General features: G+C 39.3%; 1 protein-coding gene across 1 annotated transcript in view; it reads left to right on the plus strand.

Annotated features, from left to right (window-relative positions):
• Nucleotides 1-17,637, plus strand: part of LOC109399616 (uncharacterized) — a 578,312-nt gene that overhangs the window by 406,413 nt on the left and 154,262 nt on the right. The window contains exons 4-5 of the mRNA XM_062855872.1: nucleotides 338-440; nucleotides 2,934-3,153. Coding sequence (XP_062711856.1) covers nucleotides 338-440; nucleotides 2,934-3,153 — 323 coding nt within the window. The remainder of the gene's footprint in view (nucleotides 1-337; nucleotides 441-2,933; nucleotides 3,154-17,637) is intronic.

Below are 17,637 nucleotides of genomic sequence, written 5' to 3' on the forward strand. Positions count from 1 at the left end.
ATCTTTAGTTTTTGGGAATTGAAAAATTGATCTCTCGAAACACTTTGCCACATTTCTATGAAGATCAATAATTTTAACCCAATTTTTTTATGGTTATTATCTGCTAATATAATGTACTGAACAACTAGCCAAGGCTGCTCAAATTTGAACTACGCGTTTTCTTTTTATAGCCTTGCAAAGTTGTCCTCTTTATAAAATGAACAGTCCTTATAACCTTTTATCTTTCGCATTCAACTGAGTTGAGTTGTTCCCCATTTTGTACCATTGCAATGAAATTGACCCAGTTTTATTTTTTCTAACACTGTCCCATCTTTTTTCTCTTTCCGCCCACACACAGGTACGGTCCCCACTTTGAAACGGACAACGTAACCAACATCACAGTGCAGAACGGTGATGATTTATTTCTAAGCTGTAGGATAAGTTTGCTACAAGATAAAACGGTGAGTATTAAGAGCGTTCGAAGAGAGGGAGGGTACTCCGAGAATCCAGGTAGAACATAGAGGTAGAACGAAGTGGGACACAAAGACCAACTCGTCGTCCTTTCTATGGGTGCGCGCTAGCTCCTACGGTAGCCCCAATCGCTTTGAAGATGTTGCAAGAGATTACAAGAAAAGTTCGGCTTCAAAGGTGATGCTCCCAGCTCACGTTCGCTAGATTTGGCCCATCGAGCGGAACAAATCCCTCCGGGTGCTTATCGGAGTGGTACCACAGCGCACCGGTGCGGTAGCTGTGAATGTGGATGCTCGTCGTAGAGTCGTAATTTGTTGGACGTTCGGGAAGATTAGAAATTGGTAAAGTTTCAATAATTAATTGCGACTTGGTTGCTCTCTTTTTTGACAATTGACCGGACACATGATCTGAGTTTGTAGCAGGATCTTAAAGTTTCTAATTTTTCTTTTGAATAAAAAGGAAGTGACAACTTGAAAAGCAGCAATAGGTGAGAACAACGGAAACGTATAAGGTACATGAAGACAAGATTATAAGACTGCTTAAGATTAGAAATAAAAAGGTAAAGAACAAGCCATCCAAAATATAAAGGGAAGACAAGAAGATATAACACAAAAGATACAGGGAAGGCATAGAAAAGACATAGGGCAGAAAATACAGAGCAGAAAGAGAAGAAAGAAAAAACAGAGTAGTCAAAGGAGACAGAGAAGACAAAGACGACCGAGAAGACAGAGAACACAGAGAAGACAGAGAAGACAGAGAAGACAGAGAAGACAGAGAAGACAGAGAAGACAGAAGACAGAGAAGACAGAGAAGACAGAGAAGACAGAGAAGACAGAGAAGACAGAGAAGACAGAGAAGACAGATAAGACAAAGAAGACAGAGAAGACAGAGAAGACAGAGAAGACAGAGAAGACAGAGAAGACAGAGAAGACAGAGAAGACAGAGAAGACAGAGAAGACAGAGAAGACAGAGAAGACAGAGAAGACAGAGAAGACAGAGAAGACAGAGAAGACAGAGAAGACAGAGAAGACAGAGAAGACAGAGAAGACAGAGAAGACAGAGAAGACAGAGAAGACAGAGAAGACAGAGAAGACAGAGAAGACAGAGAAGACAGAGAAGACAGAGAAGACAGAGAAGACAGAGAAGACAGAGAAGACAGAGAAGACAGAGAAGACAGAGAAAACAGAGAAGACAGAGAAGACAGAGAAGACAGAGAAGACAGAGAAGACAGAGAAGACAGAGAAGACAGAGAAGACAGAGAAGACAGAGAAGACAGAGAAGACAGAGAAAACAGAGAAAACAGAGAAAACAGAGAAGACAGAGAAGACAGAGAAAACAGGGAAGACAGGGAAGACAGAGAAGACAGAGAAGACAGAGAAGACAGAGAAGACAGAGAAGACAGAGAAGACAGAGAAGACAGAGAAGACAGAGAAGACAGAGAAGACAGAGAAGACAGAGAAGACAGAGAAGACAGAGAAGACAGAGAAGACAGAGAAGACAGAGAAGACAGAGAAGACAGAGAAGACAGAGAAGACAGAGAAGACAGAGAAGACAGAGAAGACAGAGAAGACAGAGAAGACAGAGAAGACAGAGAAGACAGAGAAGACAGAGAAGACAGAGAAGACAGAGAAGACAGAGAAGACAGAGAAGACAGAGAAGACAGAGAAGACAGAGAAGACAGAGAAGACAGAGAAGACAGAGAAGACAGAGAAGACAGAGAAGACAGAGAAGACAGAGAAGACAGAGAAGACAGAGAAGACAGAGAAGACAGAGAAGACAGAGAAGACAGAGAAGACAGAGAAGACAGAGAAGACAGAGAAGACAGAGAAGACAGAGAAAACAGAGAAGACAGAGAAGACAGAGAAGACAGAGAAGACAGAGAAGACAGAGAAAACAGAGAAAACAGAGAAAACAGAGAAAACAGAGAAAACAGAGAAAACAGAGAAAACAGAGAAGACAGAGAAGACAGAGAAGACAGAGAAGACAGAGAAGACAGAGAAGACAGAGAAGACAGAGAAGACAGAGAAGACAGAGAAGACAGAGAAGACAGAGAAGACAGAGAAGACAGAGAAGACAGAGAAGACAGAGAAGACAGAGAAGACAGAGAAGACAGGGAAGACAGGAAAGACAGAGAAGACAGAGAAGACAGATAAAACAGAGACGACAAAGAAGACAGAGAAGACAGAGAAGACGGAGAAGACAGAGAAGACAGAGAAGACAGAGAAGACAGAGAAGACAGAGAAGACAGAGAAGACAGAGAAAACAGAGAAAACAGAGAAGACAAAGAAGACAGAGAAGACTGAGGAGACAGAGAAGACAGAGAAGAACAAAAAAAATAAAAGAAAACGGAAAAAGTGGAGATGACTGAGAGCGCTCAGAACACAAGAAAGATAGAGTACACAGAAAAATCTAAGGAGAAATAGACAAAAAAGAAAGAAAACAAAAAGACAAAACCTAAATCCAATGAATTTCCCTTCTTTCAGGTGTCTTGGGTCCGCCGGAAACACGGCGAAACAGACCTTCAACTGCTCACAGTGGGGAAGCAAACCTACTCCGGTGATTCGAGGTACACGATCGAGTTCCAGTATCCGAACAACTGGCGGCTCAAGATAGCGGCGGCCAACAAGAACGACGAGGGCGTCTACGAGTGCCAGATATCGACGCATCCACCCAAAGTAATAATCTACTACCTACACGTGAATGGTAAGTCCCAAATGATATATGTACTTGTACCAATAACCAGAGAGTGGTCCCTTGAGGGCAAAAAGTCAACAAGTTTAATCTCACAATCACGCCTGACTAACCCCAGATCATCCAGCCACTTCCTGACTTTCCACACATGAACGACGCTTCCGGAATTTGCAAAAGTCGCCCGCGTGGATATTTATTACACAACATAAATTTGTATAAATGCGTTATAAATCACGACTGATAAAAAGCTCACATATCTGCAGGCGAACCGTATCGGTTTCGCCGCCTTTGGCACACTACAGCAGTAGCAGTAGCAGCAGCACTTGAATCGATTGGCGGTGGTAACTCAGAAAAATTTGGCTAATATCCGGCAGTGCCACTAGCGCGAAACTTTATGGAGACACGTTCCGGTCTGAATCTCTTCAGATTTAAGGAGCCTCTTTGAATACACCCACCTACCTAGTACCTACACACAGGGATTTGATGAAGCGAACGTGTCCGGTAGAAATTGGAAATTGGCATAGATTGCAGAATTGCAAATCGGAAATCAGACACAAAGCTTCGTGCCACCACCGCACGCTACGTCGGATAGACACCGGAACTGGTTTCAGCAAACACGTAAAATGCAACGCCCATAGGATTTATGCTGTCGGCTTCTTGGGAACTGTGTGGTGTGGTGGTAGCACATGATTTTTCATGGCAACAACGGAAGATGGCAGCAAAGACTACCTTAGTGGGTTTCTTTGCACCAGCAGTTTCCAAATGGAAGGGAATTAAAGCACAAGAATAATTGAACTAGGAATTATTTTAGCAGAAAATCAATCAACATTGAATTTAACCACAACATGAACATTTCTGTAGGAAAATTCCTTTTTTTGGTTTTTAAAAATTCTCAAGAAAAGGTTTTTGACAGTGATATGAATCTTGTACCGACTTTTCGAACCCTCTAAGCAGAATACCCTCTTCGAATGAGTATAATTAGTTTTGTGCCTTTTAATTCCGCCCTATTTTGCTTATCCTTTGACAGATACGCGTATTTCGACTACCACTTGCAATCTTCCTCAGTGTCAGTTATCCACACATTCGAAAAAAGTGATATGAATATTGAAAGAAATTCGACAACAGTTCCTTTGAACGAGTTTCGGGTTAACGAACAGTTTCTCGTAGTTTTCATAATGTCACCCATGTCGAAAGCTCGAAGGAAGGCAGCAATCTGAAGTGTTCTAGATATCGTAGCTATACAAGAAATTCCGGGAGCTGTAACTGTATAAGGTCCAAAAAGAATCCATGAAGAACCTTCGAATATATTCTAGTAAGTTAAGTAGAAATCCTTCTTCTGCCAGATTTCTGAACCATATTTTTTTACAAGAAACATCTCTGACAGCTCTAATATAACATCTCCTGGAGAAGCATGGTGAGGTGACATACAAATAATTTTTCAAAAGAATTTAAAACACATCTTAAATGAATTTTTATCAAGGGGTTATTATATATGAGGTGCGTGAAAATAAGGGAAAGTTTGAACTTTTATAAAAGTATGTAACCACATTTTTTTCAAATTCTCGTTTTACGTCATACATAGTACAAATTTTAATGTGTAAAATCAGATTGAGAACATGACAAAATAGTACCAATTACCAAAGTTATAATATTTTCCGTCAAACGTGTTTTCTTTAAAGAGGTATGCCGTGACTATGATTACAGTCTTACGGCTCAACTGCAAGCACAAACCCAAAAGAAAACCGTTACTAAGGGCGAACACGAAATTATTGCGACACCGAAAATGTCATGCCAATTTTCTTATAATGTTTAGAATCAAACCAAAATTTTAGGGTAGTTTTATACATATTTTTACTTCAAAAATCAAAAGAAAAGCTAATCGATGGAGCCTTGAGTGTACGAGTTTCCCCCTTTTTTTCTTAACATGTCTTTCTCGTCTTTGACTGTCTTGCTTTTCCGAAGTTCCCACTTCATCATTGCCCAGTACTGCTCCAACGGGCGCAGCTCTGGGTTTGGCGGATTCATGCCCTTTGGAATGAAATGGATAGAATTGGCCTCATACCACTGCAGGACACTTTTTGAATAGTGGCATGATGCCCAATCTGTCCAAAATAGCGGAGCTTTGTCGTGCTGCTGCAAGAACGGCAAAAGGTGCTTCTCAAGGCACTCAGATTTGTAGATCTCGCCATTTACTGTGCCCTTTGTCACGAAAGGCTCACTCCTCAGTCCGCAAGAGCAGATGGCTTGGCAAATGAGATATTTGGAGGCGAACATCGACATTTTTTCTTCTTAAATTTGTCGTCCACATCGAACTTACTCTTGCCGGTGAAGAACTCCAACCCCAGAATTTGCTTAAAATCGGCTTTTATATACCTACGTTTCATCGTCCATCACACAGCAGCCATATTTTGTCAGCATCTTCTCGTAGAGCTTCCGTGCCCGAGTTTTAGCCGTCGATTGTTGCCGCTCATCGCGGTTTGGGAATTTCTGTAGGTACTCTGTATGTATGTCGTACAGCTCTCTTCTTTTGCATTCTGGACGTAGCTCTGCAACATGCCGATCTTTAGCCAAATCACGGCTTGAGACGTTGGTATTTGCTTCAATCATCCGCTTCACCTTTCCCTCCGTCTTTTTGTTCTCCGGTCCCGGTTTTCTTCCAGCTTCTTTGCCGTGGTCCAACGTCAACCACTTCTGGAACCGCTTCAACACTCTGGAGACGGTTGAATGCTAAATGTTCAAGATGTTTCCCAACTGTCGGTGCGACAAGTCACGAAAGTCCAGGTGTTTGGAAAGAATTTGTTCTCTCGACTCGCTTTGGTTCACCTCCATTTGGCATCATGCCACGACTTCGAGTTTGACAGCATGTAAACAATACACATCAATGAGAAAGTGTGCAAAATTTGGTTGATTTTTACCCAATTGTTAAAAAGTTATGCCTTGTTAAATGTGTCGCAATAATGTCGTGTTCGTCCTTATGATATCCTTGAACGATCGGAATATTAAAAAATGTTTTTAGTTTCCAATCGGGGACCATTTTTTTTCCAAAAAAAAAACATTTTTTTCATGCAAAAAAAATGTTGGAAAAAATCACAACACTGACATGAGTTTTTTTTTATTTGAAAAAAGACACGACATATGAATAGCGAACACTAAAAAAAATTGATTGAAATCGGTTGAGAACTGTTTCCGCAATCGTAGTCACCGCATCGACGTTTTTGGAAAAACGTAATTCCAAGATAATCGCGTTTAAAGTTTCTAGTATGCACAACGCGCCCGTAAGGGAGCGAGGCGCAAAACGCTATATCTTTGCTTGTACTGCTTGAAACTCTATGAGAATTTGACAGAACATTCTTAGGAACCCATACTTTAAGATAAACAAATAAAAAAAATCGATTTTTCGCTCGACCTCAACATATATAACCCCTTAAACCTTTTTGGTTTTATTTGAGATTGTTTACGAGCACTTGATTTAAAACAGTGGCGTAGCCACGGGGGGGGGAGGGTTTAGGGTTAAACCCACCCCCCCCCCCCCCCCCCCGAGGCAAAATTATTGGAACAAATTTCCAGAATAAAACGCTTTATGGGGAAAAAAAATGTTCGGCTGCGCCGCTATTTTCAACCTACGATTTAAATTGAATGTATACGGCCGTATTGCCCATTGTTGTTTACGAAATGTAGGCGTCAAATAAGTGAAAAAGTGTCATTGATTGTCGAAAGCCCCTCCCACAGCAAATTTCTGGCTACGCCACTGGTTTAAAAGCAATATGTTCTAGAGTTACTGTTCTTTGTGAATACGAAACAAAGCCCAGCGTTTGCCACTTATTCTTAACGCATTTGATTTGCGCTACTCAAACACTATTAGGTTTTAAGAAAAGTCGGGTTCAGACTGACACTTCTTAAGAACCCTCCGGCTGGCCATTAGCCGTCAAAAATGTGAACAAACCAAAATTTCACGTGTTCTTCTGCATTTCATCAGTATTTGGTGGTGATTTGAGGCTGTTGTTTTATTTGATCGAATATTAAATAGATTAATAGTAGATCAAATCTCAATTATGAACTATTTGGTGTCTACTTAAAATCGTGTATTCCCCATCAAATTGATTTTCCACAAGCAGATCGCATTGCAGAAAAAAATCCTTAGCTGAAAAGGTTTAAGACCGCTTAATTGCCACCATATGCATTCTAATAAGTTTTAAGGCCGATGCCATACGTTATGCATGCGGCTTTGAAAAAAGTTTTAGGATTCAGTTTTAATATGTACTTTACAGGCCGTTTAGGGTAAAATTTTTGCTCGGCAGAAAGGGTAGCAGATAAGTTTTATTGAATAGACTTCTAGGTACCTACAAAGTGTTTTAAAGTTGCATGTGTCATTAAGACTGCTTTACAATATAAAATGCTCTATTAAACCTAAAAGGGTTTACTAAAGCAATGACAAAACCTCTATAAATAGTGTCTAAGAGCAGAAAGCAGAGAAATTGTTACTTGGGTGGAAGCTGTGCAGGAATTTCTGAAAGAATCATAGAAGAAATTCCGGAAGGCATTATTGAAAAAATCCCTGAAAAAACTCTGGAACATTTTTTGGAAAATGCCCGTCAGGAATTCCGGCATAATACTTATCTAAATAAAATCCAGGACTCCTTTTTGAAAGGAATCCTTGAAAGAATCTCAACATGAACCTCTCAAGTGATCTTTTACGAAACCCCTGTAGGAATCATTTAAGGAACTCCAGCCAGAAGGAAGCCCTAAAGAAATATCACCTAGAATACCTAAGAGAATCCTTTCAGAATTACCTAAAGCAATCTCTGAAGAAATTCTTGAATAGATTCCAGGAAAAATCTCTACATAAATTCCGAAATGAACATCTGGAGGAATCCAGGCAGGAATCCTGGCAGGAGTCTCGAGAGGAATGCGTGAAGAAATACCGGAAAGAATTCCTGAATGTATTTCGAAAAACCCTCTACCCGCTCCTTCACCCTACCCTCTACCTTACCGTCTTCCCTACCCAATCCCTCTAACTTTTCCCCACTTGCAAGCAAGCATTACACTCAGATAGTCCGACAGCTAGAAAACAAACACTTGGAAAGATAGATCTAGGCTATTCTTCATAATTTATTCCTTTTGGAATACCTCCAAGACTTTCTTTTGGAATTCCTATATAAGGTCCTTCTGAGTAGTTGTTTCAAGGTTTGCGCATGAATTCTCTTTTAATATTTTTCCTGAGGTTTCTCCTGTTTTTTTTTTCTTCTTCTGTAACTACTTCATACATTTTTATCCGATTTATCCTGAACTTCCTTCTTGAATTCTTTAATGAGTGCCTTAAAGAATGCCTTCAGATTTTTTTTCTGCAATTCCTCCAGAATATTTTTCTAGGATACATAATTATTTAGGGGTTTAAATGGGATTCCTTCTGGTTATTGATTCTTATGGGATTCTTCGTGAAATTCGTACTGAGATTGTTTTTCAAGAAACACCTTCTGAAATTCCTCCAGAAATTTTGTCTGGGTTGTATCGAATTGATCGAGTATTTCTATTTGTAATTTCTACTGGACTTCTGGTATTCTTTCTGAAGTTCCAACTCGGATTTTTTTTTAATAATTTGTTCTTGGATCCCTCATGATGTTTCTTCTGGGTTAGCTCTAGTAGTTCCTTCCCAAATTTTTCAAGAAGTTCTTTCTGAGGAAAAGCAAAAACAATCTCCTAGAATTACTCTCAATTTGCTACAGAAGATCTTCTTAAAGTTTATTGAGCTTATTGAGCTTTCTTCAGATATTCTTCCTGGCATTTTTTGGCATTTCTTCTGATATTCCTCCACCAGGATTATCTTTTGGGATTCTTGTAGAAGTTTCCTCTGCATCTTCTTAGAGTTTCTTATGGGATTCCTCATGGAGTTTATTCAGCGGTTCGTGATCTAGAACTCTCGCTGTAGCTTCTTTTCGGATTTCCCTATTCTTACTTCAGGAGTTTCTATTTTTTTTTTTTCTCGCGAACTCCTTCTGGGGTTCCTAATTATATTTCATCTGCTCTTTCTTCTGAGATCCTTCAAGTATTTTTTGTGTGTTTTTCTTGCAGATCCTTCTAAAATTCCAAAAGAAACTTCTTGAAAACATTAGAGGCTTACAGCTGGAGGAATTTCGGAAGCATATCCAGAAAATATTCTCCCAATGATCTTCTTGAGAGATCCCTGAAGGAATTTTAGAAGGATATCCTGGAGAAATTCCAGAATAAGCTCCTTGAGGAATACAAAAAGGAACTTCTCGAAAACCGAAGAAACTCCTGAACGATCTTCAGATCGATCTCCAGGAGAAATAAATTCATGAAATTTGAAATGTCGTAAGCGTGTTTCCCATGACGATCAAGAAATGTGGGCAATGCTATAAGATTTTTTTATAATATCTTTTTGTAAATGCGTGAACTTTTTCATGTCGCAAGGCAGGCTCTAGAAAGTGATAAAAAAACTGGCCGGTAAAGTGATAAATCCCGACCATAAGATTCCGGAATGTTGCTAATGGGACAAAAAGAAAAATCAAAATCGATTAAAACTGACTGTTGGGGCAGGTTCGGGATTTCCGGTGCAATTTCTCGGGTAGAAAATCGGGCTTCGGCTGTAGATTTGCTCTATGCTGCGCGGGTGGTGGTGGCATAGGATAGGGAACTACTTCACTTTCCACAAAGCTCACTGTGTTGCAGCTTACTGCCACTAGCAGCATGTCTTCTACACTGATGGAAACTTCTGGCACTTTATAGAACACTTTATTGACTCGCAAACTCGGATAGGGTACAATTGTAGAATACTTTATTTCATGGGAGTCCTTAGTTAGACTAATTTATTAAATTAAAACTATTAAAGCAGGAAGCTTTTATGGCTACTACTACAAGCTTATTCAAACCTAACTCTATTAGTTTCTAGCACTACTACAGTTGTCTAGACCATTTTGCGGTAGGTACTAGTTGAGAACAAACAATAACTTAGGGTTCGTTCAAATATTACGTAACGCTAAAGGGGGAGGGAGGGGGTCCAGCTCTGTGTTACGCTTCATACAAAATTTCAAAATTTCCCATACAAAAGTTGTTACGTGGGGGAGGGAGGGGGTCTAAAATCGTCAAATTTTGCGTTACGTAATATTTGAATGAACCCTTATACAATATTTTAATGGTCGCTCCTCCGTGATAGATCTGAGCTTAAGCAGCTAGTAGCATTCGTGCCGTCACCAAAAATCCATTGAATATCACAAGAAATGCCTTTCTGTATTTTTGGTTTCCCTGAAGTGGTGGTTTCGAAAACGAATGTGTGACATTTAAAAACAAGTTGACATCCTCTGCCTTATAGAGGTTCACGTATGTGTTGTAACACTAGCAGCAGCCACCGAGCAAACTTGGACTGCAGCCCAACCACTCAAGTTGATGACATGCGGAAAAATGTACATTTTCCTTGGCATTTTTCATCTTGGCGGGTGATACAGCTGAAGGGAAAAAGAGCAAACCCGAGTTCTCTCCTGGGTGCATGCAGCCCTATGTATGTGACGACGACGTGCTGCTTTGGGTTTGAGCTGGCTGCTGTATGCACAAGAATGCAAAATGACTCTCGAAGTGGGTCGGCCACTTCGCAATGTTAAGTTTTGACTGGGAGCCATTTTATCACGGAATGTTGAATGTGTGTATTTTGGAGTGACTGTTGAGGTAGTTTTAGGCATTCTAAAAGTAGCCACTCGTTCTCGAAGAATGTCGTGCTGGTGTTCGTTGAAATTCTGCTTCTATCTTTCAACGAAAGTAAGAACTATTGCCAACTGCCCATTGAAAATTTCTTTTAACTATTTTAAGAATAAAATCTTAATGGATAAGTTGTGTTCAATTTCAGTAGCCCAAATATCAGTGCTTTGTTCTCAAAACCTTACATCGTCATTCTTTTAGGTTCTGAAACTTGCACAGCAATGGTTGCTACTTAAACAACTTCTGTGATGACAGTCACAGAAAACTCTTACACATTTGAGCGCAAAAGTAAGTCAGTCAAGTTTCAATAGAAACCTTGAAAGAAAGTTTAAAAAAAAAGGGCATTGCAACTGCCATTCTGATTCTGTTGAAGAAGTTAGGCCAATTCTAAACTTCATCCAAGCACATCGTATACCCTTCGCTCGCAACATGGTACATACAAGATATCATCGCAAAAGTTTCGCTCTGTTTCATCGCTAATACAAGCAACAATCGCAGCCTGAGTGGGGAACAAACGGGACCAACCGATGCCAACAATTAAAGCGGAAATTTACGGCACGCTGGCTTTAAATTTCCGCTTGTCGGTCGTCGTCTCTCTCTCTCTAGAAGGAAACTTTTTTTTTCAGCTCTACCATTTTTATGTTACACTTTCTGAACAGAGGCGCAACGGTTCAGGCTTCCGAAGAATGCTTGGAAATCCCAGTGCCATCGCTCAACTGTTAACAGTTTTTCGTTGTTGCCGATGCTGTTGCTGTTCTGACTTGCCCGGAGCCTTCCCAAGTTCGTTGCGACCTTCACTTTGTGCTGGGAAAGAAACATACTTTTGCTGCACCCCGGGAACAATAAAAGTGGAATCTGCTGGAGTAGAACATGTGAATCTATTTAATCTACGGGTGGTAGGAAAATCGTTCGTAGTTTTCAGATTTTAGGAATTTTGAAAAATTGAGATGATGTGTTGATGTTTTGTTTTAATGTATAGTATGCATTTCATTATATATTTTCTATCACTTTTCAATACTTTTTTATATTTCTTTTTTTTTTTGTTTTATTTATTTTATTTTTTTTGTTTTTTTTTTAACATTTTTTTTTTTAATTTTAATTTTTTTATTGCACAAGTTGTACTTGTCAATAGCAATAATGTCACAGCTCTGCATCTGGTGACACCCATGCTGAGCAAAAAGCTCACTTTTCGCCTCCGTTGCTTGGAGCCAAAACTTTCAGAGAAGTGTTCATTAGAGACTCGAAGACACAAAAAAATAGCGATGAAGACCCACCCAAAAACGGATACACAATTCAAGCGGAGCGATGACGCTACAGTTTGCCTCGTCATATGGCTTATGCACCATGGTGGTGTTGTTGCTGCTACTGGATGGACTGTTGCGCGTTGTCTTTGTTTTGCATAGTTGCTTCTGTTGCTAGTGCTACTCTGCTGGGCGGCATCTTTTGCAGCCTCCGGCGCGTTTCAGTCGCGTAGAGAAGTTAACAGTTTTCCCAAGTTGGCTTTTCCGAGCTGCTGCCAAGCGGATGGAGGCTAGATTGGCAAAATTTTCCAAACAAGTAGCTCTCGCGATGGTCGTCCGTCGTCGTTGTCGTCGTCTTCTTCGGAAAAGAAATGCCACCACCACCGCACAATCAAGTTGCGCCTTATGGATAAGATGGGACGATGCAAGCTGGGTGGCGTTTGCATATTTGAGTAGAACGGAATTTCCTCGTCACTTGATCAAACAGAGAGATAGTGTTTGCCACAGATTCTTCGAATGCGCCGAGATCTCTGGTGGAAAATCTTTTAAACTTCTTTACCGAAGCAAGTGAGTTTCCTTTCTTGTGACTTGTTCGATGATATTGTTGGCAGAGTGGAATGCTTCGCTATACAGTAATTCTATAGAAAATCGATATAGTGCAACTGAAATGTCGGAATGCTTGATGGGTTTGTAGTTAATAAAAAAACACCTATCGGTGATGGCGCCTTTCTCGTGCCTTCGAAAACACATTGTAACACAACTCAAGTGATATGTTTATGAATATCGAACTTTCATACGTTTAAGAGAAATCCATTTCATGACATCAGAGATTATATCTATTATATGGCTTTTGATTCTTGAGCCATAAACTTTTGAAAAACAGCCGCAATCTTGAATTTTGAGCCACCATTTTGGATTTAAGACCGGCTGCTTGGAAATTTTGGTCGCCATTTTTGGACTCCAGACTTCTTTTCCATACCAGATACACTCATATTGACTGGTTTGAGAGGCCAAAACTCCATTAAACAGCCACCATTTTGAATTTTGAGACGCCATCTTGGATGTTCTGGTGGATATTTTTGAACTCCGGTTGTCTTCCCCATACCAAATATACCCATATAGAACGGTTTTAGAGCCTAAACCTCCATTAAACTGCCGCCATCTTGAAGTTTATGTTGCTATATTGAATTTTGAGACGCTATCTTGTATATTTTGGTTGCTATCTTGGATATTTTAATCGTCATTTTTGGATTCCAGACTTCTTCCCAACACCAGATATACCCAAATTGCATGGTTTTAGAGCCTAAAACTCCATTAAATAGAAGCCATTTTCAATTTTGAGCTGCCATCTTGGATATTCTGGTTGTCATTTTTGGAGTCCCATATTGCATGGTTTCAGTTTCTAAAGACTCCAGACATCTTTCCAATATCGAATATACACATTAAGGTGGCCCAGACTTATATGAAAAACAAAAAATTTCGAAAAATGCCAAGTCTTACCTCCTCAATAAGCTGTTTTGGACTCCCAGAAGCTACGTTCAAAATTTGAGCAAAATTGGTTGAGCCTAAGGGGGCGCTCAAAACGCTTGAAGTTTGTATGGGAAAACTTGGCCAAATGTATGCAGAAATTTTAAGTTTTCGAATTTTCTGCTAGGTGGCGTTGTAAGCGTTCAATAATCAAACCCTTTGGTATTATTGTAGGTGACTTGACTATATGCCAAACAACTTTGTCGAAGACCGCAAAGTGATCCAACGTCTGTGAAAAAAGTTATACTTGGTATTTTTCGATTTTTTTTTTCATATAAGTGTGGGCCACTCTAATACACATATTGCATGGCTTTAGAGCCTAAACTCCATTAAACAGCCTCCATCTTGAATTTTGAACCGCCATCTTGGATATTCTGGTCGTCATTTTTGGATTGTAGACATCTTCATCAAACCAAATATACCCATATTGCTTGGTTTCAGATCCTAATACTCCATTAAACAGCAACCATCTTTAATGTCGAAGCGCCATCTTGGATTTGAAACCGGCATCTTGGATATTCTGGTCACCAATATTGGAGTTCAGACTTCTTCCTCATACCAAATATACTCATATTGCATGGCTTCAGGTCCTAAAACTACATTAAACAGTCTCCATCTTGAGTTTGCAGCCGCCATCTTGAATTTTAGAGCGCCATCTTGGAAATTCTGGTCACCATTTTTGGACTTCGTACAACTTCCTCATACCAAATATACCCATTAGAGTGGGTCAACGTTGTATGGAGAAACTTTAAATTTGACCGTATCAACCCGGAACAAAGCTTTTTTGACTCCTTTTTGCGTCCAAAATAACTGTGCAAAATTTGGGAGCGATTGGTTGCATCCCCGTATTCCGCATTGTAATTGAAATTTGTATGGAAGTTAGTATGGAAAAACGTACTTTTTTGCAATTTACTCATAAGTTGAATTCTTTTGTCTAATACTGTTAAATTAATGACGTTAAAGTATAGCCTAGGATATACCGAAAAACTTTGCCGAAGACCGCAAAGTGATCCGACGATTGTGAAAAAGGTTATTCGCTTGGTAACTTAGGCCAAAAACTGAGATTTTGTTATTGATGTTATTCCTTTACATGTTAAATGATAAGCACCACCAGGCAATCTGTGTGTTATAACTTTTTTCACAAGTGTCGGATCACTTTGCGGTCTTCGGCAAAGCTTTTCGGCATATCCTAGGCTATGCTTCAACGTCATTAGTTAGATAGTTTTAGACAAAAAATTTCAATTTATGAGAAAAATGCAAAAAAGCACGTTTTCCCATACTAAATTCCATACAAACTTCAATCGCAAAGCGGAATACGGGGACGCAACCAATCGCTCCCAAATTCTGCACAGTTGTTTTGGACGCTAAAAGGAATCGAAAAAGCATTGTTCCAAAAAATCGACTTTGTTGACCCAGTCTAATACCCATATTGCATGGTTTTAGAGCCTACAACTGTATTGAACAATCAACATCTTGAATTTGGAACCGCCATCCTGGTCTCCAGTGTTGATTTTCGCATAAAATTCGTCAACCATACTAAAGGTTACAAAAATCGCCACAGTTTGATGTGTCGCATGATGGGGGTTGTTTTATTATTATTAGCTTTATTAGGGAGATTTTCAGCCCGAGGCTGGTTCATCTCCAAGGTTGTTTCAATTTTATATACGGCGAGTTCCACCGGCGCTGAAATGGCCATAACTCCGGAACGCCTCGACCGATCCAAACCATTTTTAATGGCAAACAATGCGGTAAAATTCCGGTTCGATTCGAATCCGAAAAATTGGACAATGGGGAGTGCCTTAAAAACGAGTGAACTTTTCTTTTGCGCACAGACATACATACATACACACATACAGACATCATCTCAATTCGTCGAACTGAGTTGATTGGTATATGTGACTTGGCCCTCCGAGCCTTCTATCGAAAATTCGTTTTTTGAGTGAACAAATAGCCTTTCAGTACACTTTGGTGTACGAGAAAGGCAATAATTATACTGGGAAAACTTGTCATTAGAACTCACGAAATGTTGCTAATTGGCAAATTAAGAGATGAAATTTGTGAAAAAAAAATCGCAATGATGGAATTTGAACCCACGACTCCGTATTCGCTAGACCGGCGCTTAAATCAACTAAGCCTCAGAACAGGTAATCATTCTGCGTTTTATATCATTCTAGGTTGTATTTTGAGAATCTTCTGGAAAATCCTTTTGGGATTCATCCCAGGATTGCTCCTGGAATTCCTCCCAGTATTTCACTCAGTAGGGGTTGCCTCAGATATTCCGCAAAAGTATTATTTGGGTATGCACAAAAGGATTTCTGCCAATATTCTTTCAGGGAACTGGGCGATTTCCTGCTTGTTTCATCATGGATTTTTTTGTAAAATGTCTAGTTGTTATCTGACAAGGATTCCTCCAATGATTCCATCCGGGCATTTCTTCATTGATTTATCCCGTGATTGTTTCTGGGTTTCCTTCCGTCATTTTTTCAGGTACACCTTCAACGATTTCCTCCAGATACCAACTAAGATTCTTTTGTGGATACCTTCATTAACCCTTTTCGTGATTTTTTTAAGATTCCCTCATGGATATTTTCCGGCATTCCTTCAGGAGTTTATCCATTGATTCCTCCTAAGATTCCTTCAGGGATTTCTCTCGGGAATCTTGGCGGGTACTTTCACATATTGTTTCCGAGACTCCATCAGGCTTCCCACCAGGATTACACTTGGATTTTCATCCAGCATACTCCTTCAGGGGTTTCTTCCGTGCTTCCTTCAGAAAATCCATGCGGGATTCTTTCGGAAATTCTTCCCAGGATTCCTTTATTAACCTTCTTATACCCAATTTTTTTATTTTGATTTAAATATCATTTTTCGTCATCTAAAATCGATTTAAACATGTTTTGGAAGATGATTCTTAATAATTCTCGATTTCGTGAATTTCGGTTTTTGATTTTTCTAATTCTTATTTTTGAACATCCCCACATTTTTATATTTTTTCCAGGAAGCCTATTTGGGGTACGGATTTTTTGAGACGGAAACCTTTTGAGATTTTATGATATTTGTTGAATTATTTTAATTTTAATTTTTTATAATGTGAAATTTTGTTTTCCGTGTAATTTTAAGGAAAACAATTTTAGAGTGTATTCGACTCCCTTAAACTATTAAACTAGAACAGAATGATTTGAGAAAAAAATTAAAATATGTTAATTGTAGCGAATCAATACAGAATAAACAATGACTTCTAAAAAGTGACTAAACATCTATTTTTCAATGATTTAAAAAAAATGTAAATGCATTTTAAAATACACCAAAAACCTTTTTGAGATATACAGAACAGTCCTAAATATCAACCAAAAATATAAAAATTTTGATTTTCCACCAAACAAAAATTACAAAAACGCTCAAACTATACCCCGTCTAAAGGCGGCGTTGGGTATTAGAGGGTTAATACCTGCCGGTGTATGTATATAAAGAGCTACTAGTTTCGGCACTGTAGTTTTGGGGAAGTAAAAGAAATAGCCAGAATGTAAGTGAATTATCGCAACCTGTAATCCACACAATAATAATTCCCATAATTACAGTATCCCCCTGAAGGAGATTCAAATACGAGTCGCAACGTTGGAAAAAATCCGAAACATTCGTTTTAAATTCCCAAGCCTGCAGTAACGAAATTAATAGCTCTATAGATCGTAACAGTCGAACTCTCTTTATCCCGGGATATCTGCATGAATTTTCCCGGATCTGTTTAGAGTTCCTCCTAAGATTCATTCAAGAATTCTATCAACTTTTCCCAGAACTCTTTCTGGCATTCCTTTAGGTATTCTTCCCGATATTCCTGTATGGATTTCTCCTGGGCTTTCTTCCGCGATTTTTCCAGGATTCTTTTCTAAATTCCTTCATTGATTCCTAGTCAGATTTCTTCATTAATTTTGCCCCAGGTTTCTTCTAGAGATTTCTCTTAAAATTCAATCAGGGATTATTTTTGGGATTTTCCCCGAGATTTCTTTAGGGATTTCTTCCGGTT

This window comes from Aedes albopictus, chromosome 3, assembly GCF_035046485.1.
Source record: "Aedes albopictus strain Foshan chromosome 3, AalbF5, whole genome shotgun sequence".
NCBI lineage: Eukaryota > Metazoa > Arthropoda > Insecta > Diptera > Culicidae > Aedes > Aedes albopictus.